The sequence below is a fragment of the Chelonoidis abingdonii genome, chromosome 3 (genome assembly GCF_003597395.2).
Source record: "Chelonoidis abingdonii isolate Lonesome George chromosome 3, CheloAbing_2.0, whole genome shotgun sequence".
Taxonomy (NCBI): Eukaryota; Metazoa; Chordata; order Testudines; family Testudinidae; genus Chelonoidis; species Chelonoidis abingdonii.
In genome coordinates this window covers 207702296-207726158 of record NC_133771.1, presented here as the reverse complement: position 1 = coordinate 207726158, position 23863 = coordinate 207702296, and the positions used below count along the sequence as shown (strand labels likewise).

At 42.8% G+C, this 23863-nt stretch overlaps 1 protein-coding gene across 2 annotated transcripts in view; it reads left to right on the top strand.

Annotated features, from left to right (window-relative positions):
• SNAP25 (synaptosome associated protein 25) overlaps positions 1–23599 on the top strand; it is a 97638-nt gene extending 74039 nt beyond the window's left edge. The window contains exons 5-8 of one of the 2 annotated variants that reach the window (XM_032800132.2): positions 9280–9397; positions 13715–13840; positions 16355–16499; positions 22291–23599. In XM_032800132.2, coding sequence (XP_032656023.1) covers positions 9280–9397; positions 13715–13840; positions 16355–16499; positions 22291–22359 — 458 coding nt within the window. In that variant the 3' untranslated portion in view covers positions 22360–23599. Of the gene's footprint in view, positions 1–9279; positions 9398–9532; positions 9651–13714; positions 13841–16354; positions 16500–22290 lie in introns of both variants that reach the window. The other variant, XM_032800131.2, reaches the window with a different exon arrangement.
• The last annotated feature ends 264 nt before the right edge of the window (positions 23600–23863 follow it).

Here is a 23863-nt window from a genome sequence, read left to right as displayed (position 1 = left end):
ATGGGAGTCTCAGGAATGGATCAAAGAGAGAATACTTCCTCAGCCTGTTTTCTTTTAGTACAGAATTCACCCCTCTGTACTGGACAGCACAAAATCTATGCACCATTTAAGTCCAACTTCAGCCCAATTTTGAGGGTTGAGTGGAATTTAAGTGGTTCATAAGCCATATGTAGATTTTCTGCACAGGAGTGAGTCTCATCCTTAAAGCATTAGATAAATCATTTTTTCACATATGATTTTTATTGGAATCAAGTTTGCACAACTCAAACTTTTCATGAATAATACCAGCCAAGAGACTCTGAGGTCTCTGAAATCAAAGATTAGCTGTGTCAAAACAGATAGTATCTGCATATATAACAGGTCTCCTTTACGATGCATAGAAATGAACTGCACTTTTCAAATAAATCAATGAGCACAAATATTGTGAGTGAAAACCTGTAAATATCCAAATGAGTCTATACGTCCAATTCTCATTCCAGTCAACTGAGACCATACTGCAGTGCTAAAACATCTACATACGAGTTAGGAAATTGACAGATGCTTTTTCTCCATGAATGGATCTTATATGTTCAAGTGCAGCTAATTAAAGTTGTGCCCATGCACAAGAACCCATACTAGAATCAGACTGGGAATTTCAAAATAGTTTAAGGGAATTAGGAGCCTACCTCGCATTACATTTCACTAGGATTCTGGTGTCTAACAACATTCAGGTCCCTTGAATACCCCAACCTATATCCACAAGGCCTGAGCCGAAAAGGTCAGTGGGATTTTTCCACTGACTTGGCTAACTGCTAAAGTAGCACATTATCATCTAACTGCTATTTTCCATTCACCATATTTTTGTCTCTTGAATATTCTTTGTTTTCAGACCTCTGCCATTTAGGTCTGCTCCTGAAAAGCCTTATATATACAAGCAGTCCTGAGTCATGTGTGTAGTCCCATTGACTGGTCACTTGAGCAACGATTACATAGATAAGGGTTGCAGGATTGGGCCATTTGACACTTTATGATCCAGAAATCTCAGTACTAAATTCCCATTGAACGTACATGGACATTATATGATCAAGTACGCAGCCAGTCAATACAACCGGAAAGACTCAGACAACATAAAAGCTTCCTTAAAATGGTTATGGTCATATTTTAAGTGCTTCAGTAAATTACTTTGGTAATTATAGATTACAGCTTTCTCAAGTAAAAGAGACTGATCATGCTGCAACCCAAATATTGTAATCATGGCACTATGTTAAATGCATTTTAATTAAGTTTGTGTCATTTTTAGCAGCATGTCGTTCTAATAATAATTGGTGCAACTTTTTTTTTTTTAAATTGTGATATTCTTATTATGTGTAATTGGGCAAAATATACCTCTGATGGCTTTTAAAACCCTACAGTTACTCCAGTGTGTGTAACTCACGGATGTCTCAGCAGATTATCAGATGAATGAAAGCAGTTGTTAACACAGCTGCGTAATCTTTTTTCAGCTGACCTGACGGCACAAGTTACTTAAGATTATTAGGTGCCATCTAGACAAAGAACATTACATTGATCTTTCCAGTGGGTGGCTAACAGAATAGCTAATTTTTCCAACCGCTTAACACCCCTTTGGATTTTTCTGTTTGTAGGTTTTCTAGACAACATATTTGCTTTGATGTTGTAGACATCTTACTAGAGACATTCTTCTGAGACAGCTTCAGTTTCAATAGCACAGAGCAGCACTCACTTTCTGGCATCAGTAAGCAAAAGTCTTTGAGATCATCACTGCAGAGGAAAGAGGCCAATGCATCTTTTTAATAGTAGGTATTTTATTTAGATGGTTTTCTGGGTGAAAAGCAGTTTGGCTAGCTCCTCTTGGCTGGAAGAGTTCAGTCTAGTCTGCAGACCAGTAGGCTGCATTGTATCCCTGAAGCCAACTGCTGCAAGGTGGGCCATCACCCTAACTTATAGGGTTATAATAGGTCCCCAGGGAATGTGACTGCCGTGAGAACTAGGGGCCTGGTCCAGTGCCCACTGAAGTCAGCAAAATCTTTCCAATGATTTGAATGGCCTTTAGATCAGGCCCTAATAGATTCAGAAAGATACTTGGTACCCAAAACTCCTGAGGGGCCAGATATTCCCTCCAAAGCCATTGGGATTAGCCTCAGTAAGGAATAAGTAGAAACTGCCCCTCCCCAGGGGAAATCCACTAAAAGATGCGTAAAGGGAGAGGAGGTTCTCCATCTGGAGATTTTGTTCCAGTCATTCCTCGCCTTTATGGAATATGCTGCAAGCCCCATCCACGGGCTCCGAGGATCCTTAAAGGTCCCTCACCCATCCACCCAGCTGCCACATGGTTTAACTGCAGCTCTGGGTCTCCATCAGCCCACCAGTGACTCCAATGGAGCTCCTTGATAGAGGTCCCACCACCAGCAATTGTTTCTTCCACCCCTTAAAAGGGCATGGTAATGTGAGAGGAGAGGGGTGGGATATAACATGGCCTGAGATTACATCATCTTATTCCCTGAGCTCTGAAGGGTTCCTGGGGAATTATGCACATTTTGATCCTTTTCCCACTCCCCCACCCTGCCCACTCTCCCCTCACAGGTTCTAGTGCATTCTGCAGGGCATGGGGGGACAGCAGACTCTGCGCATAGGCCTAGGTTGTATGAGGACCTCAGAGTTTGATCCACTGACTTCAGTGAAGATTGCAGCCTCTCCATGCTTCCCGGGGTCAAGCCACCAGATACTACATTGTTTTGCTCATGTTGTAGATCTTATCAAGAAAAAAGCAGAGGAAATGCATTCTTATGTTCTCCATTTAGGGTGTGATAAGATGGCCGATGTAGTATGGCGGGTCCTGCGCTTTTCTTGGTGGAGGGGCTAAGATGCCACCCCTTGCCCCTGCTCTTGGGGCATCAAGGGCTGCCCTAGTGGCCCAGGAAGGTAGTAAAGGAGGGAAGCGGGGGAGGGGTCTGGGTCTCCCTTACTCCAGTTTTCTGATCTTCCAAGTCTTACAGCACACTTCCAAGCTCCAGACCTCCTCTCCTGACTTCCTGAAGCAAGGGGTTTTATTAGGTTGCTAACAGGGCCTTAATTGACTACAGGTGCTCCAAATAACCTGTAGCAACCCTCCCTAGTTTACAGGAAACCATGTCTTAATTAGCCATGGGCTTATATACTTCCCTTCCACCACTCTCCCACTGCTCCCTGGCCCTCCTGTATCACAGGTGTTAAATCCATGCCTAAGGTGTTTCTTGAGATTTTGCTTTACAAACCAAACTTCATCTGAAAGTACCAAATTACATCTGCAATCAATGGGTGTTAGGCACCTGAATACCACTGAGGGGATGGGCTGAAGTGACTAAGCAGCCTAAGACCTATTTTCAGAAGTGGCTTAGGGCTAGGCATTTAGGCAGACAGGCAGCTAGTAAGATTTTCCAAAGCAGCTAGGTACCTAAATCCCCTGGTTCATGACTCATGAGTAAGCTGCCACGGTGCTTTTGAAAATCCCTCTAGGCACTGTCTGAATCTATAGACACCCAAAATACCTTTTAAAAACCTGGCCCTAAGTCAAGTGAAAATGGGACTTAGGCTATTAAGTCACTTAAGTGCTTTTGAAAATGTTCTCCATACAGCCCAAGCCAGATCCCCCAACCCACAAATGGAAGTTTCCTTATTTGTCAAATCATTCAAATATTGTATGTAAATCTTAAACTCCAAATGTGTGGTGCAATAATGGATTGTTTGTGCAATGACAATGGCTGTCATTCATTAACTATTTCTCCAACAGATGCTAACTTTAAAAATACGTTACAATGCAGCTGTAGTTATAGGGTGATTGTTCAAAAGTAGTTTGATATCACTCCTCGCAATTTAAGCTGACAGTGGGCGATGGGGCTATGAAGCGAAACCTGGCTCTCACCCATCAGCCTAATGGAATGACAGCGTTCCCAGAGCTGTAGTTCCCACCTTCCGAGTGGAGAGAGTGCTCTTTCTCACCCAGGAGCACCATACTTGGATAGCATCCTCAGACAGGGCTATCTCAGCCCTACCATTCTTGACAATGGGTGCGGTGATTCACTTGATGGTATGCTGCAGAAGGAATTAACAGGCTTGGTTCTGCTTCTGCTGAATCCAGGGAAAGTTTTCCCATTGACTTCAGTGAAAGCAGGATATACCATTCAGGAGGAAGGCTTGGGTTTCACACACAAAGGTTTCACTCAAGACAAGACAGATGAATGCCTACGTCTCTCATTTGTCAGCCACTAGGAATGCAGTGCCCCAGTAAAAGAAGCCAAACCTTCTCTGCCACTGGAGCCACAAACGCACAGCCAGCAGAGCCCTTATACCAAGCAAACAGGGTTAACCAACCCAATTGCATAATGCAAACGTCGGACACAAGCACTGGCCTCTGTGAAAAGCTATCTTCCTACTCCACAGATAACATCACCCAGATGAACTCCATGAAGCAAAAAAATCTACATCAGAGCAGATGGCTTTAGCTGCTCTACCATGCCTGACTGTGTTTGGCCCTATCAGACACGGTGAGAATGCATAAGCTACCACCACCTGGAAAACAGACCCTTGCCTCTCCTGCATGATGAAAGCTAGCAAAGAACAAATCTGCCCAGCAGCAAGCAGAACTCATCAACCCTTTAGAGAAGAGAACCCGTCAACGCCATTGAAAAATGCCATGAGCTGACCATACCTCAAAAACCCAATCCTTGATGCAGACCATGTCTCCTCTCCCATTTCTAGGGAAAATTGCTGAGAAAGCAGTGACAACCAAGCTCCAATAACCTGTGACATCTGCCACTGCCTTGGCTACATCACAACTGGGCTTCAGACCAGGTCACAACATGGAGACAGCCCTAGCAGCATTACTGGATGACCTCCACATGGCAACGGACAGAGGTCATATTTCAGTGCTCCTACTACTTGCCCTCCTTGCAGTTTTTGACACAGCTGAGCAAAAGGAACTGCTGGCCCACTTTCTGGGTGGAGCTGGAGAAGGTGTTGGCATAACTACAAAGGCTCCAATCAATCCTCTCCAAGAGGACAGAACAGTGACAACTCCATCTGAGGAATCCGACAGGGATCGACCTTGTCCCCATCCCCTTCAGTACCGACATGCGACTACTTGGAGTGAGAGTGAGATGCCAGAATTCTTCTGGCAACAGCCTTCCAGTCACATCCAGCTGTAGCTCATTTTCCACAGATGGCGCCAGAGCTGTCACAGAGATGTCATCAGTTGGAAGAAGAACAACTGGCTCAAATTACCCCTTGGCAAGACACGATGATGCTGGCCAGGAGGGGGGAAGTGCTTTGAAGAACTAGCCAGGACACTGGCTTCCCTCCCATCTGTACCACATTGGTCATTGTGGGGCAAAACTTCGAGGATCCTGCGGATTCATCCATGACACTCACTGACCAGACAGTGTCAGTGTCAAGAGCTGCCTTCTCTTTCCACTTATTAGGAGATTGCACCCTTGTCTCTCTCCGATAAGGCTCTGGCCATGGTGATCTGTGTGGCCATCATCTCCAGACTGGATTGCTGGAATTCATATCATTTGTAGTCATCTGAGATGGAGAGTCTGTTACACTAAATGACTTGGGAGCAGACCCTTTGCTAGTTCAAATGGTCATAGCCTCTGTCCCAGCTGATTTAGTACAATAGAGAGAATGGTAGATTAGGGGAATAGTTAAATATATCTGACATTCATCTTTTGTTAGCCATCAAATTCTATATCAATACAAAAAAACAGTTTGGGCCAGATTCTGAGCTCTGTTATACCAACGTAACCCACAATAACCCCACTTCTCTTTTATTCCACCAAAATGGAATAAAGATGCTGTTTATCCGTCTTGCCTGGTGGCCCAACCTTCAGCTTGTGTAAACTGGCATCGCTCCACTAAAGCCTCGGGAGTTAGGCTGATTTAATTTAGCTAAGAATCTAGCCTGTTGGGTTTAAATTAAACAAGCAGTTTTAGAAGGAGCAGTCAGATATCGAGACTGCTGGGCTACTAGTGCAATACAGGCGTTTTGGATTGATGAGGTTTCCCTTAATGGAAGATAGATTGTCTGTGTGGCCCTTGGTTCCTCGGGAATAGCATAAGTTCTGATGAAGGCTGCCATCAAGTGAAATCACAAACAGCAGCACACTCACAAATACTGAAGTATGATAAATTAAAGCAGAGCTGAGGTGAGAAGTATCATTTAAAGGTAAGCCCTTGAGCCATATAAAATACACCCTTCTATTAAGCCTTGTCTAACTGGACATTATGGGGAATCTCTTGGGAGTAAAAGTTCAAAGGCCCCCTCCTACTCTTGACTTCAGAGGATGTTTGCCTGCGTGAGGAACGCAGGATCATTCTCAAGGTTCATCATTCATATTTGATCTGTGATTGACCCTTGCTGCCTTACCCCAGTGCTTTCTACTGGTCAAATTATGTTAAGAACATATATAAGAACAAAATATGTTAAGAACATATATGCAGTTATCCTCTGAAAAGTAACTGTAAAAATGGCACCACAAGGTTCTGTATGGATTGCCTCTCTCAACGATTGCCATGACAACATTTTCAAGTAAAAAGATGGTTCTTCTAACTGAGCCCCGTCAGTCATCAGCAAATCCAGTTGTTTCATCACCATCAGTAATAAGTAACCCATGACTGGGACTTAGCTAGCAATTCTTGACATGATGCATGAGTCTGAATAGAATCCAGCTCACACTCCCACAGCTGCAAGGGCTGTTCAGAGCTGAAGAGCATTAGCCAAATAGTCAGCAGCAGATAGGACTTTGAGCAGGTGAGCAGAAATGCCATTTTTACATCACATGGGCACTTTTCCGAGGAAAGTGCAACTTTAAGACAGAACTGATGATCAAGTAAGATAGTTAAGTTCAGTATGTGAGGAATCTAATGATAATTGTCAGAGCAAAGCTTCTGTTAAGCCTTAACATCAAAATTATATTGTTTCTCAAAGCAAAACACCCATTTTATTTTTGGTTCTTCATTCAACAGTTTTATTTGACAAAGAGGGTGAAATATGTTGCTCAGGTTTTCATATCAGTGTTTAATTCTTGAACCCCGTGAAGTGTATTCCTTCTAAAGAACACTGTCAGGTAATTTAGGCCCCAAAATGTAGGCTTTAATTTAGATTCAGACAGTTCCCCACAGGGCCAGCTCCAGCTTTTTTGCTGTCTCAAGTGGTGAAGGAAAAAAAAAAAAAGGTAAAGCCATGATTGGAAGCAGCTCTACAGCGCCACTTCATTCTTTGGCGGCAGTTCAGCAGCTGGTCCTTCCCTCTGAAGGGGGCTGAGGGACCTGCTGCCGAATTGCTGCCGAAGACCCGGACGTGCTGCCCCTTTCCATTGGCCGCCCCAAGCACCTGCTTCCTGCACTGGTGCCTGGAGACGGCCCTGGTTCCCTGCACTGCTGGGAACCCAAACACATGAACATCCTGATAGGGGATGAGACCAAGAAAAGTGAAACCAACATATAGCCTGTTGACACACCTACTTTCACTTTCAAATTGAAAAAAAATAGTGTAAATACTGAATTTAGAATTCTTTCATCTTAAATAATTGGGGCTGAGATTATGGGTAAATTGCCCAACTCTCATTAAAATTAATTAAAATACATTAAATTAATTGTAATGGGATATGGGCATCTAAATACCCTAGGAGACTTTGAAACCCTTAATCTCAGAGTGTTATCAGAAACCCAAGGAAGAAATGAGGTCTGCTCCTCTACCCACTGAAGCCAATAGAAGATTTCCACTGACTTCAGTGAAGGCATGACTGGGCTTTCATTTCTAAAATATATTATTTTTATGTTGACATGGTCCATTTAACTTCAGGCATCACATTGCACTTCTATTGCACTTTTGTGTTCTCTAGTCCTTTTTTTCTCGCAGATCTAAGACTCGGAAATGTCTGGATGTATTTTCTCGATCCAGTGTAGGAAATGTTAATTCAACCTTTTTAACCATTGTTAATTATTCCTTATTTGTATATAGCCAGGATTGCTTCAATTGATTAAAAGTTCTGATGGATTAAAAAAGCAATTTTTGTCCAGCACATGATACTTCTTTCCCTTCAAAAGCAAACTAAAGCCCAGAACCTCAGTTGGTGCAAAATAGTATTGCTCAGTTGAAGTCAAAGTTAAGATCCAGTATGTCAATGGAATTATGACTATTTGCAGCACCTAAGGACCTGGGCCTAGGATTTTACATTACTGCATATTGCTGATTTGGACCTTTTCTTTTCAGCTTTAGTTTCAGTAAAGAAATTACTATGTGAAATTATTCTCAGCCACAGAGTCACTAGAAAACTGTGCAGCAAATTCAGCCCTAGTGTAAACAAGAACTCCATTGATGTCAGTGTCTGTATAAACCACGTTATTGGGCTGGATACTTCACTCGCTAGTTCTAATGCAAATCTGGAGTAACTCCATTAAAATAAATGGAATTATAGTGACATAACAAATTGTTGTGAACTTCATTGAGGGACCTAATACAAAGCCCATTGAAGTCAACTGGAATCTTTCCATTATCTTCAATGAGCATCAGTCCAGGTCTCTAGATTTGCATAACTCCCTTGATGCCAGCAGCGTTACTACTGACTTACAACAGAATCCCAGAGAAAAGAATTTTCTGATTAGAGATGGACCAGAACCAAGTTTCTGGATCTCAACTCGCCCAGTCTCTGCAAAAATGCGTACTCGGACATAGGTTTAAAATTGACAGCTCATACCCATCCCTAACATCATTACTAACTGTTCCCTCACTTACTCACCCACAAATCAAACCAGTTACACTGTCAATCGTCTAATTCAAAGGCATTTGTAAGTGTAAGTAATTAAGGTATTGTCCATTGAATGAATCTCTTTCTTTTATTAATGGCCATAAATGCAAGATGATAACCCTATCTCTTTCTTTCTCTTGGATGTCATTGGTGTCTTAGTAAGTGGATGTACTGTATTATGTTTCTGGACTTTCAGGATTATGATCGTGTTTTCTTTCTACGTCATTACATCTTGTTTAATATATTTCAAACATCTCTTTCTCTTTTTTTTTTTTGCTTTGTTTTGCTTTATTCTACTCATGTTAGTAAAAGGCATCATACTTCAGCATCTAGCTTGGCATACATCCCAGCAGCAATGCATCAGCCCAGATTAATGCATTGTAATATTGCTATTAATTCAGTTTGCCATGGTCATTTTTCATGTTCTGTTGAAGACAAACAAACAAGCAACAAAAATACAATTCATTCCATGCTGTCATCCCTTTGTCCTGACCAGAACAACTCGATCGTGTTGAAGAAGGCATGAACCATATCAACCAAGACATGAAGGAGGCTGAGAAAAATTTAAAAGATTTAGGGAAATGCTGTGGCCTTTTCATATGTCCTTGTAACAAGTAGGTACTGGGTACCGGCTCTGCTATGTGGTGTCCAGTTTTTTGTCACAGTGAATGTCTGAAGTTTGTCTTTTTTTTCTTTGTCCTTTTCCATCTGCTTCATTCTGTGGGGATAAAATACTTGTGTTTAATCAGAACAACTGGAACGCATCGAAGAGGGAATGGACCAAATCAATAAGGACATGAAAGAAGCAGAAAAGAATTTGACGGACCTAGGAAAATTCTGTGGTCTTTGTGTCTGTCCATGTAACAAGTAGGTGCTGCCTGCCTGCCTGAATCTTTTTGAGCACTCAAGGCTGATCTTGAAAGCCTTGTGACACTCATCCTTGCTAGACATATGGACAGGATGAGCATGTGGCATGCAGATAGAACGATTCTGGTTCCAATGCATTCATCTCATAGTGTAGACAATTCAGTGGGAATTACTGTAGATGCATTAAAATCAGGCATACTGCAGTGAAAGCTTTACTGTAAACACCTTTTAATAATAAAAGTTTCAACATTTTACAGAAAGTGTACTCCATGGGACTAGTACCTAGCTGACAAATATCATGGTAACATAAGGGCTGTTTTTTTTCTGGAGACCCTAAATTTTAAAACACATTGTCATGATCAATGTTAATAAAGTTTTTAAGACTCATAGCTCAAACATGCAGAAGAGGTCCTTTGGGACAAATATCTCTAACAATTATGGAAGAGAAATCATATCTTCTCATTGCTCAGCAACTATCTCCCTTGACATGATCTTGAAAGAGACATGTTTTGCAATTTGATCTCAACCTACAGTATTTACTATCTTGTTGCAAAAAATCAAATTTTCGAACCACTAAACTGGTCATGCAAAATTTCTCTCCGTTGGATAGGGCGTACACTAAGCAGAAATGTTGAAATGTGTCTAGTTTGCTTGCATGCCATCACACTCAAATGAAACTCTTATCCAAGCACAACGAAGTTTGTTTCAAATGTAGCAGAAAAATGTGATATGTGGTTGGGTGGGTGAGGAAGCGAGGAGATACACTGGGAAGATCAGATTTCTCAATGATAAAAGACCAAGCATGCAGTCAGACAATTTGAAGGATATTGAGAATAGAGGGTTATGGAGACTACATTTATAATTAACCAACCCAAAGGTTTCACTGAGGGTTGGGTGATTATACCATGTTACAGTCTTCTGAGGGGCTTGATTTAGTTCACAACTGGGGTCTTATCATGCAGCTATTCTTAGCAAAACTGGTCAAAACTCCCCTAGATTTCCCTGGGAATTTTCCCTGAGTAAGAACAGCAGGATTGGCATTTTTCTCTTAGCAATCACAGGGTTTTTTTTAAAGTTAATTTCTTGAGAGGAAATGTAATCCTGGTATTTTTTTGGGAAAGGGGAACGGGACATAAATGCAGTGGTTGAACTTAAAAAGTCAATTTTCTTACTCTGATGTGCTGCACTAGAGTATAAATACCCACTCTGGTATATATGTTGCCCCAGAGTGTGTCTAACCTTGCCTGGGTGCACAAGGTGGTGCTGGGGAGAGAACTCAAGGAGACACACGTGCACCCATATGCCCTATGAGAGGCTTCCTGCCACCTGGACTCTAGCACTGGTGTGGAGTTTCGGTTCTAGCCCTGGCTTCCCTCTGCACTGGGGTGTGGAGCTGCAGGGAAGGAGCACATACTGTTTCCTTTCACAGGGTAGATCAGTAGCCACATTTTTCCAGCTCTCCTGGAGTCATTGTACCTGAGATAGGTACAATCCCTCTGGGAGTTCCTGTTGGGGAGGGAATCCTCTGCAAACCCTATGCCACAAGTTAGCCGTTTAAGTACAGAAAATCCCATGGGCTATTGCAGTAAATCTTGACTTTTTGACTGTATGATCTGCCAGGAATGCCATTAAAAACTCAGGGCCAGATCATCAGCTGGTGTGATTCAGCTTAGCTCCATTGGCACCCACACAGCTGTGTCAGTTTACACTGCCTAAGAATTTGGCCCTCAAATATTTACCACTTCATGGTGATGGCAGTACCATGGACTCTCCTGAGTGCATACAGAAAGGATCCTGCAGGTTTTCGGGGTGGTACATATTAGTTTTTAAAGTCACTGCACTACTAATTGAGAATACTTTTTCAAAGTATCACATGGAGCCAGACACAAGTGTCTCAATAAGCAAGTGATATGACCATTCAGTGGGGGTACTCACGTTTTAAGGCAGAATTGGGCTCGTATTGCTTTTAGTGGCAGTTCTCACAGACGTCAAGCCAGGAATCAACTGCTTTAGAAAGGGCGACTGTTATTAGGAGTGCAATTTGGTAGGAAGTAAAATCCATAAGGGCCTAAATACCAACACCACTACAGCATGTTCCCACAATTCCTTTTCCTGGGTAGCCATAAATGAGGAGAAACTTTCACATATAATAATTCCCTGCTACATGTAAATAATGTTAAATGAACCATGTGTTCTAATTTAGGGCCCATTCCTACTTTTCTTTAGCAGCCAAAATTGTCATTGGGTGAAATCTTGGCCCCATTGAAGTCAATGATAAAACTTCCATTGGCCGCAATAGGGCCAGGATTTCACCCACTGATTTTGGGTGGGAGGTTGGCATGCAAAAAAAGTGAAGGAGGAGGCACTGGGTGGGATATAAGAACTCACTGGAGATATCTTACTCTCTGCATGTGGCACAGGTCTAAAAGAAAATGCATAGCAATAATTCTTATGTGCAGCATTTGGGGTGATAATCACTAGCCCTGTTTAGAGACATTTCCCTAATTCATTTCCAGAAATGAAGGTGTATCATACATTTCACCTAGCAAAAAAAACCTCAATTTCTTTTGTCTTACTAAATTCTAAGAGGTAAAAACAGCAGAATTGATGACTCTCTGGGAAATCCCTTTCAATGCCGTTTTACTGATACCTTTTTGGTACGTAACTCATCTTTGCACGAAACAAATTCCTAGCAGCCCCAGGGAGTGTGGAATTACGTGATGGGAGTATCTAAAGCTTAGTTCAGTAACCTCCCCAATTCATCTTAAAGTCTGTTCACTCCCTCCACAAAAGTGCAAGCTGCAGGGCTGTTTCTCACGCACAGTCATAGGCGTGTGCAGAATGGGGAAATTGGAATTGGTCATTCCCAAGAGCTTGGCTGAAAACAGGCTGTTTCTGGAACAAAATGAAGTTCTTTGGTTACAGACCCAAAAAGCTCATGATTCTCTGATCACTTTAGTGTCAAAACAACCCAAATTATGCTGCACATTTTAATATCTGCCACTGCTGGTATGCCTGGATTTTAATTTTTCTCATATGGCGACTCAGTCAAAAATGGCTCTTGGAAAGTTTGCATAAGCTAAAGAAATGACCCGTTGGAAGGCAATTTTTTTAAGTCCTGAGGTTTCAGGTTCCTGAAGAAGGCCAAGATCTGTTTTTGCCTGGGCGTTGCTCATTGTGAAGGCTGTTACTGCTGGTGCATTAAGAGTATGATGAACCCCTGGGGCAGTTGTGCTTAATGAGAATGCGTCACTTCTTATTCATGCCTGTAGCTGGTGCATGAAGATAGTGTAGAGGAATTTCCCTTTCTGATGCTAGTTTGCTTGTATTTCTTTTCGCCTGCACTCATCCCACTTCTGCCTATTTTACTTTTTGTCTCTGTGGATAAAGGTTTGTACATCAACTGTCTATGTATGGTTACTATTTTCAAGTACCGATATATTATTTAGAAATCGAATGAAATTACAGTCACTGACTCAAACGCTAAAAACAAGTTCCTCCTCCCACAATGCTATATATTTTAAAAAAACATCAGAAAGGTTAGGGCCTGAGGTGCCCACTGTGCCACAGATTTTTTTTAAAAAAGGACTCTTTTGCATGAAAATGTGTTAAAATCGAGCCTAATCTATTTTTCTCTAAGCCAGTGTGTTGCTGTGATGTGATGTACACACTATATTTGGCAGTTTTGTTTTTATGTCTGTCTGCCAGTGTGTTCTCTGTGTTTTATGTCAAAGTACACGTGTTGCTGTAATACAATTCAATGTTCTCCCCGTTTTCGTTATTTTTATTTTATTTTTTTTTTGTTCCAAAACCCAGTGTGCAATGTTGCAGACTCGACAATTGCAATTCGCTCTATTGGAAATGAAATCTCGGAGCACTCTAGTTGTTGTGGCAGTGGAAAAAAAAAAAGTTTTGTTGAGGTTTATGATATATCGGTATACGATAAATGCCCCTCTAGCTTAAAACTCATTTGCTTGATGTAGCTCTTAGCTTGCAGAAGTAAAGATTTTTGCACTTGTCTCTTCGTACTTGGTGCTTTCTTGCTCACCCTCTCTTTTGCATAGGCTTAAATCAAGTGATGCTTACAAAAAAGCCTGGGGCAATAATCAAGATGGGGTGGTAGCCAGCCAGCCAGCACGTGTTGTGGATGAGCGGGAGCAGATGGCCATCAGCGGTGGCTTTATCCGCAGGTGAGCCTTGTTATCAGTTTTCTTTCTATTTTCCCTGGTGCTGATTTATTTAGATTTCTTCCATATGGTCCGAAATCCTGTATTCTTCATTAATTCACTCTGTGGCACTGGGGAAGTTACTTAGGCCAACATTTTCTACTGATGAGTTGGCACGCTGTGATTTTCAGAGGTGCTGAATACCAGCTGCTCCTGTTGACATCAGTTGGACTTGTGGGTGCTCGGCTGATCTGAAAATCAGGCCCTATGTACCCACACTGAGGCTCCTTCAGTTTCCCCAGCTGTAAAATGAGACGAATGATAATAATTACTTGACCAAGGAATTGCTAGTACTCAGGCGCTGACCCTGCAAAGTGCAGCACATGGGTCGACTTCTCTGCCCACATGGTCCCCATTGACTTTAATGGGTTTCTGCATGGGCACAACACAATGCAAAAAAAGGGGGGGAGTCTAAGTAATTAATGATTGTAAAGTACTTTGAAGATGAAAAATTTCCTATAAATGCCAGTTTATTATTACAGTCCCAAGATACCTAGTGGTTATCATAGAGCATCAGCACTGGCGTGCACCACCAGATTTAAAACTCCTTAGTTTCTATCTAAGGGTACGTCTACATCCAACCTCCCAGCCTGGGTGGACAGGGTTGGTCTAGCAGAGCTCACATTAGGTCTGCAAGAATGGCTGTGTAGACAGCACTGTGAAGTGGTGGCTTGAGCTAGAGGCTGGAGCATAGGCTCTGATGTCCACACCGCTCCCTAGGCGCCAGAACCCATGGTGCAACACCTGCACAGCTATCTTTAGGATGGGACCATGAGCCCCACCAGCCCCAGGCTGTCAGCCTGGGGTGGAAGGCTCATGCTGCGTGCTATGGAGATGTTCCCTAAACGAATAGCAGTGCAGACTCCCACTCAACAAGGCCCTCAAGCAAGTGCATAACTTACAGCACATGAGTGGTGCTGTTGTCTTCAGTGCAACTACTCAAAGCTTAAAATTATGTACAGCCTGATGCCCCTTGCTGAACTGGGGCCAAAGTGCAGTATCTGGGATGCTGTGGTGCACTAACTGCAGTTTATTGTTGCCATGTAATGGCCACCTCTTGGTATGTGGTGCTGAAATGAAATCCACTGTAACAGAAAAATGTGCTGACTTGACTTCCCATCTGCTAACCTTCTCTTTTAGCTAAGGGGACAGTGGTAAGTAAATATTGATTACTGTGTCTATAAAACAGATATGTAGGTGGCAATGCTATCAGTTAAGTTCAGAATGACAGAAAGGCCTACCAGTATGCAAAGCTTTGCTCTATGAAGACTGAGGTAACTGGATTAATAGGTAAATATTCTTCTGTCAACTACTAACTATTCTCTTTTTGGATGCCGTGATGAAGGGAGATGTGTGTACTGTGATGGGACAGGAGGATGTGGGACTGGTGGAATCTCCATCGTTAGAGGTTTTTAAGCCCAGATTGACAAAGCCTTGGCTGGGATGATTTAGTTAGGGTTGGTCCTGCTTTGATCAGGGGGTTGGATTAGATGACCACCTGAGGTCCCTTCCGACCCTGATAGTCTATGATTCTATGATGTGGGGACCCAGCTGCCACTGAAGTACATTGAGACTGCCATTTACCTTTTCACCCCTAGAAGGCGTCCCCTCCCAGTCAGGTATGTGACACAGAGGTGGACTATCACAGGGGAAGCTTACGTTGCTGTTGCCTGTGCCATATTTGTTCTGTGGCTAAACGGAAGACATCTGCCTTGAGGGTTATCCATCTGCCACCTTTTGTGATCCATTAAGAAACACAAGAGATGGTGAAAAGCAGTGACTTTCCAAGCAGGCCAAGCTTTTTCCAGTGTTTGAATCACCGACCAGTGACTCCCTGCGTAACTGGCCAACTATTAGAGCTGATGCATAATTCAAGACTCAACGGCTGAGTTCTTTTGCAGGGTCTGCTCACCGCCAGCTAGAATTTTCTCTTTAAGCTGAAAAAATCAGATGGGTTGAATGGGGGCAATGGGAAATTTATACTGACACTGATGAATCCAAGAGAAATTTGATGCACTTGTTTATTTTTTTAATTACTTAAAAATTAATCTTTTAAGCCAAAAGCTCCTCCATAGTGCTTTGATTAGGCTCAAATCTGCCAGATAAGCACTGTCATCAGGCGTTAGGCATAGGTAACAGGTGGATGGGATCTCTTTGCTCAGCACCCCAAAGGTAGCTCCCAAATATTCTGTTCACTCATAGGCAAAACCTCAAGTCCAAGAGTAGCAATGCTCAGAAGAACCATCACTAAAGGCAGCACTGCTGGTAGTGACAGCCCACTACTTCTGGCAGTGGCAGGGTTAGAGTGGTTGATGATGAATGGCCCAGAGAAAGGTTGAACAGCTCCAGAGCAAAGGGAGATGTCGGGATGGGTAGTAGCTGGCAGGGCTGAATGAACGAGGGCTGCTGGATAGCTGCCTAGGTACCCAGACTGGTTGAGTCCATCTCCACTCAAAAGAATTGTGTACTCCCTCACAGGGTAACAAATGATGACCGAGAAGGCGAAATGGACGAAAACCTTGAACAGGTCAGCGGCATCATTGGAAATCTCCGTCACATGGCCCTAGATATGGGCAACGAGATTGACACACAGAACCGCCAAATTGACAGGATCATGGAGAAGGTGAGGGCTTACTTGCCTCTTGGACTAACAACTTTTCCAAACTAATCCTAACAAGTCACATTGCCCAGCAGTGCCAGACAGAATGCCCCCCCCCCCACGCCTTTCATCAAGCCTTCACCTGCAGCATCCTGCCAATTCCCCACCTCCAACCCCACAGAGACCCTTCAGCAATTACTCTGCAGAGACCCATTTTTTTGGCCCTGGGAAGAGGGAGCTGGGCCCAGGAGCTGGCAGATCTCTGCCAGATTCTACACCCCTGCCCCAAAATTCTTCTGGGTGCTACTACAATACAAATAATCAATATTACATTTGAAATCACTATTAAAACCATACCTGCTAAAAAGTCAGGGCCACCATTTCAACACCAGACCCCTCCTGCAGTTCTCTGGAGTTTGGGTCTCTTTTTCCATTCAAAGAGCTGACAACAACTTCCATGCTTAATTATGAATCCATTAGCCGAAGATCCACATAGTTCCTGCCTTTGTATTGGCAGATCTCCCTAAGGGAACTGAAAGGAAAATAAGGGGGCAGAACCTCAGTGGCTTAAATCACTGTGTCTGTATTGACTTCAGTGGAGATTTACACTATCTGAGGATCTGGCCCAAGAAGTTAATGCTGACCTAAGCCAGAATAACTTGCGTTACTGAGCCTCCTCATCTGGGGGGCCAATAGGGAGTGAAGTGGCTGCAAGTGCTTTTTCACTGACTAAATCAGAGAGCCAAGTGCAAGACATATGCGCACTCAGCCACAGGTGCTGGAACTAGGGATGCTGCTGCACCCCTTGGCTTGAAGTGGTTTCCATTAAATACAGGGTTGACAGTTTGGTTCAGTGACTCTCAGCACCCCCACTATAAAAACTGTTCCTGCACCCTGACACTTGGGGACATGTAGCACTTTGTGACGTTCCTTGTCAGACTGCAAGCCCATGAAGCAATGAATGAAGGACTTCATGATTTGATGACAGTGACTGCACCTGTGACGGACATCAGGGTGGGTCAGATTATGTAAAGAACATGTTTTCTTCAGACGAGCAAGCTAAACTTTATAAAGAAAGGGAGCTGGGATACACGGAGAAACGCACGACCGTGCTCACGGCACCACCTGTAAAACTTCACACTTCTGGAGTGAGGAAAACTGACATGGGGCGTTATGTGATTGCTAATATTCAGCTCAGTGCTGAATGAAAATTGCATATCTGTGATAGGAGAAGGGATCACAGTGTTGCATGGCATGTGTCATATCTGTCTTGGAAATGGGAGGCATAGTACACGCGTGCTTTTTTAGATGAAGTGCAGGAGTGCATGCTATGCCATGCTGGCAGCCAACAGTAGCACGACACTCACACAACCTTACCAGTAGGTGATTTAACACAGATGACATTTTGGTGTGTGGCATTTGTGCCTACGGGACGTAACGATGCACTGAATACTGGCTAGGAATATCCCGTTGCTGGGCTGAATCCAGTTCTTGCTTAGAAAACATCCTGGCTGATGTTGAAAACATAGGCTAGGCACTTTGTGTAGGTAAAGCCTGGGGGTGAGATCTTTAGCTGGTATAAATGGATGTAGTTCAGGCGTTATTTCACCTGCACTGATTTAGACCAACTGGAGATCTGACCCTCTGTGCAAACCTCTTGGACAGCTAGGTACACAACAGGCTACAATCTGGCTTCTTAAACTAACACAGATGTTTAAATCCAGCCGGAGGTGCAGCACTGACTTGGCAGGATTCTTGATTTCTCAGCTTTTGGCTGAGAACGCTGACCCATGTGCTTCTGAATAGTGGATCTGCACACCATGCTCACGGAGCAAGCTTTGTATCTTTGAAAAGGTAAAATGAGACAGTGTTCACTGTGTGCCGACTCTGCGTAAATTCCCAACGTCCTTCCTTAAAGCTTATTGTCAGTGGAGACCATTTCCCATCCATAGCATGTTCCTTCATTCTAACCAAACACCTGCAATACAGACCAACACAGCAAAATAGGCTACCACCCAGCTCACCGGGGTAAGTGCATCACACAAATATAGCATGTTAACCCCCTACTCTGGATCAAGAGAAAATAATGGATCTGTAAGTTGACCAAGTCCTTGGCTCATGAAAACAACCAAGGAACAGTACCAATACCATTCCCTCTAACCCTACTTCAAGCTATGAGATTTAAGACCAGCAAAGCTGGATCAGGTCAACTTCGAGGGAAAACCCAGGTGCTCCTGAAAGTGGTGATGGTAATTCAGTAGGAAGGACTCTTCCCCATGGGTCAGTAATGGACTAATGATCTGTCCTAGTGGTATGGGGCACTGTGCTGCTGAAGGGGCTGTTATTCAGAGGAGATGGGAAACTGCAGCCTTGCTCACTTGGAGTCATTAAAAATCCCCTTGCTGCCACTCTCTGTAAAAGCGGAGGTTCACAGCAATGCTGGCTCTGGGTGCTTATATGGCACTGGACTTAAGCTGGATCTGTGAGCAACTTGAAACTACCTCAGAGGACAGAGCTCTTGACTGACCTATCCAACTACGGAGAGTGGTAAATAAAAGCCTTTGCTGTTTCCCTCTCTTAACTCAGAGATCCAGATATAAAAACTCAGGAACATCCTGGAGATTTGATACATTCTCCAGAGGACTTTGGGTTACAATGAGCCATAAATATGGTGTGGGGTTTTCAAAAGGGCTTTGCTTCAGCCTACCTTTGCCCTCATTGAGGTTAATTGTAAGACTCCCACTGAGTTCAGTGGCTACCCATGGCCTTTACCATTTTCAAGGAGACGGTCATGCCTTCGTCTTTGACGAACTATAACCTTGCCCCAGCATTGTTCCTGTTCCTTCCTGGAAAACTGTTCATGGTCTTCTAGCATTCTAACATTTCAAAAGAAGCACCATTTGCCATGAACAAACGCAGATATCTAGAGATACCTGGGGCCAAATCCACATCCACTACAAATGCTCCAGTGATGTCAAAGGACCTATGCAGATTTACACTTGCTGAGGGACTGGCCCACAGATAAACCGAAGTAGCAGTGCATTCATTACGGTACTAAAAATATCTTTCTGCGTAGCATTTGTCAAATCAATTATGGCACACAAGGCAGCAGACACTAAAGAAAAGATTATCGGCATGTCCATTTTGTCACTTATAGAAAGAACTTGAAAGGCCCATGTCTGGAGAAGTCACTGTGCTGCTCTGTGCTTCAGTTTCCCCACCTGTAAATAGGGATAACTGTACATACCTCTCAAATTCAGTAAAACATATTTTATATGCCATAGAAAATTGGAGACTGCAGCAGATGCTAACAAACAGAGACAAACCACAGAAATACTAATGCATTTTCCAAAAGATAGGTACAGGGTTCTCCATTAAAATCTTCACAAGTGCCTGAGCAAGGCATTAATGTTATCGGAGTATTCATGGCATTCTCTAACCTATAGCACAGAAAGAATACTACCATGTCATTGTCAGCTTACAAAGGCTAACACATGGTGATGAGTCTAATATTAATGGCTCAACTTTATCAAAGGTGCAGAAACATAAACAATGCCTAGCGCTGAGCTAACACTTTACAGAGGTGGTAAAATAACACAACCTCACTCTTAGCCAGTGCCTTTTCATCTAGCTCGCTGGATTATCTGTATCCCCATTTTGCAGCTCTGAAAACTGAGCACAGAGAAAGGAAGTGACTTGCCCAAGGACAGCCAACTGGCTAGTGGCAGAGCCAGGCCTAGAACCCATTGCTCTAGCCTCTGCTCAGGAGAATCATAACAGGGGGGGTGGTTGGTTTGTTCAGGAAGGTAAAAGTTCTCTTCCCCAGAGTGTTTTTACCTGCGAATGAGCTAGAAAGAGGCTCCAGAAAGACCCATGATTTCAGACTGCAGCACCAATTTTTCCACCAGGTTTGGTTCTATACAGAAATCTTTATAAACCCAGGTCTCACATCTCCGGCCACACAAATGAGGGACAAAACTCCCGTCAAAACCAGTCGGAGCAGGACCAGACTTGAAATGACAGAACCATGTCGCCATAGTGCTACCTGGATAGTCATCATGAAAAGCAACACTCAGACAATACTGAGCTAATAAAATGAAATGGACACTTGCACATTTGAAATGAATGCTACCAGAGCTCTCACCCTTCCCAGAGGGTTGCCAGCCTCCCAGGACTGTCCTGGAGGCTCCAGGAATTAAAGATTAATCTTGAATTAAAGATTATGTCATGCAGTGAAACCTCCAGAAATACACACAGCCCCAGCTGGCAACCCTGCTTCCCATACCTATATATAGTGGGCTATCAACACTGAAGAACATTTGGGACTAGATCCTCAGCTGCTGTCGACGTAGCAACAGCCACTTGGATACAGCTGCACTGATAGACTTCCGTTTTGATAATGCTCTTTTATCTCCAAAGCTGACTTTGGGCAGTTACCACAACCCACAGTCAAAGGGAGATCCAATTAACAAAAGAGTTTCAGTGCCAAAAAAAAGAGAGTTGTCTAATTTTCAAAATTACTGGGCAACAATGACATTATACGAAGGATGAATTTAACCCACTGTGTTCAATAAGATCCAGTCTGATTATTTCAAATGATATTTACATTTCTCAAAAGGAATTGCCATCCTGTTCTTATAATGATATTCCAGTGAGCTCCAAAATGGTGAAACCTGTATTTCTGGACTCTTTCCTTTCACATAGAGCCCTCTACAAAGTGTTGCAGGGAGTGTGCTGAGTGTCTCTTTTAGAACCAGTGTCTGAGGAGGCTCCAGAAATCTTATCTCTTTGCTTCTTTTTGTGGACCTAATCCTGCCTGACATTCCCATTAACTTCAATGGGATTTTGAGGTGCAACCACATATGAGGAGTAAAAGATTGGGAGCATTGTAAGTCCTTGTATCCATCTGACACCAGAGCATGCGGTGGAACTGATGGGCCAGATCCTTGGTCTCTCTCAATTCCCCTTTGTGCTATTATCTGCTGGTGAAAATTAGAGTAGCCTTGAGGCTGCTTTAATTTGCACCAGTGCCAGCTGATCTTGTGGGAAGGGTGAAAGGGTGGCATAATGCCTCCTATTCCCTTCCCACCACAGGTGCAGCAAGTGCTGCTCTGGCCTGAGGATTCAGTCTGATATATTTTCAAAAGAAACTTGTCTCTTCTCAATGGCTTTACATGAGAGCACAATCTAGCTCTCTGTCCTGATGGTTCTCTGCTGCTTTGCCAATGGAACAAAAACAAAAGTGTTAGGCAGCCTGGAGAAGTTTTAGATCATCATGCAGCCAGGGCAGAGCCCAGATCCTTTACATCCCATATGGTTATATAATATCAAAGCTGAATACAGCCTTACGTCAGTAAAAACAGCACATCTGTTACAACTGTTGATGGATGAATTTCAAACTGGGTCAGATTCCTAGCATTAACTTCAATGGTGCTATATCAGCTCACACCCACTAGGGATGTGGTCTAGCATTTGGCAGCTCAGAGAAAAACCTGAAATGTGAGATGTTTTTCCAAAGTTTACCTGAATCTCTTGAGCTTGCAAATTTGGGTGGGACTTCCATGCAAACAGGTGATTTCTATTAGTTGCAGAATCACACAGTTTAAGGTCAAAAGGGGCCAAATCTTCCTGCTGGGCCGCCAAAAATACAAGAACAGCCAATTTCATGGTATTTCTGAGCTTGTCCTTCCTGAGTTGGCCAGGATCAGGAAGCAGAGAGGTCCCGGATGGGTGACATACTCTACTACATATTTAGCAAAGCAGATGTTCTCTCTCTGCTATGTAATCAGTTGTTTCTTTCCTTCCTTCCCCCTAGGCTGACTCCAACAAAACCAGGATTGATGAAGCCAACCAACGTGCAACAAAGATCCTGGGCAGTGGTTAAATGCCATGTAGTGCATTTCCCTCCTAGCACTGTCCCAGACGGCAGTTTCTTCACGCTTTTCTCATGGTATTTACCTACTAGGTTTGCACACATGCACATATCAGCCCCCATTGTAAATGTTGTCCTGTGTAGTTTGTCAGCTTTCCAAAAATGATACTTGTAATTATTTTTTTCTAGATATCTTTCTTTCCAAAGGTTGTATATAGTGCTGATCCGATGGCTGGAGCTCACTTTGAAGTTTGGGGGGGGATTGTTTGATTGGGGTTTTTTTTGTTTGTTTGTTTAGATTCTCTCTCTCTCTTTTGGGTTGCTTTCTTTTTCTTTTATCAGGTTTGCTGAATGACAACAATGTTGGAATGCTAACTGTGCTGTTAACCTTTAAATATACAGTATTGTTCTTGTAAAACTGTGACATTCCACAGAGCTACTGCCACACTCCTGTCTTTGGGTATCCCTTAACCTTACTGTCTTCTGTTCTCCATTGCTGTCATATGTTGTTATGATTTCATGATAAGACAATGTGGAATTATATAACTATAACAAGCATTGCACTAAAAAGTGATGTGATTTATGCATTTATGCATGAGAAATAACTAGACTTCTAGACTCCTACTTAAACAAGACTTTTCCCATGGCAGTAGCACATCCACAAATGACAACAAAAGCATGCTCGGTATTGGGACTGTGTTATACCAGCAAGTATGCAGTAGTGCCACTTTTTTCTTGTTGATCTATATACAGTTTTTAACCATGATCATTTTTTTTAATTATGAAAAAAAAGATGGATTGGACACTCACCATTTCATCATTGCCAGTAAAATTGAACCTTTGGCTGAAAATATGTCAAAGGCAAAAAGAAATAGATGTAATATATTGGGTTTGTCTGTTGCTTTTGAAGATTATCTTTTGGAGGAAACAACTACCATAGGAATTGATGCAAAGAGATGTAATTTTTTATAAGGCTCTATGTTACTAGTCACTATCCTCGTGTGGTTTGTTATCAGTACAGTTCTCTGTTGCTTACCTAGGGCTATGCACACCAAATTGCTGAGATGTTTAGTAGCTGACTTAATGAAAAATAATAATAAAAAATAACCTACATGAATGAAATCTAGATAAACTGTGAGATAAATATCATTGCCGCATGTAATATGAAATTCTTTCTGTCTCCTGTCAGTTTGTGACGTGATTGACATTTTGTAGCTAGTTTAAAAATTATTAAAAATTATAGACCTCGGAATCTGTGCTTCCATTATCCATTTGTCGGCCTGTGTGTCAGTGATCCCTTATTATTTTCCACCTGCGTGTGAAAAGGGAGCCAGGGATGTGGTCCAATGGCTCTTTGCAAATCACTGGTATGTAAGGGCTGGCAAGAAAAGATTTCCATTGGGGATGCTAATTAAAGTGACAGGGAACTATTCCGAACAAAAGCGGTTTGCACCGAGCAAACTGTGATGTGATTATTGTTTTAAATGACCTGGTTTTGGGGAGCTTGCTAAATGCT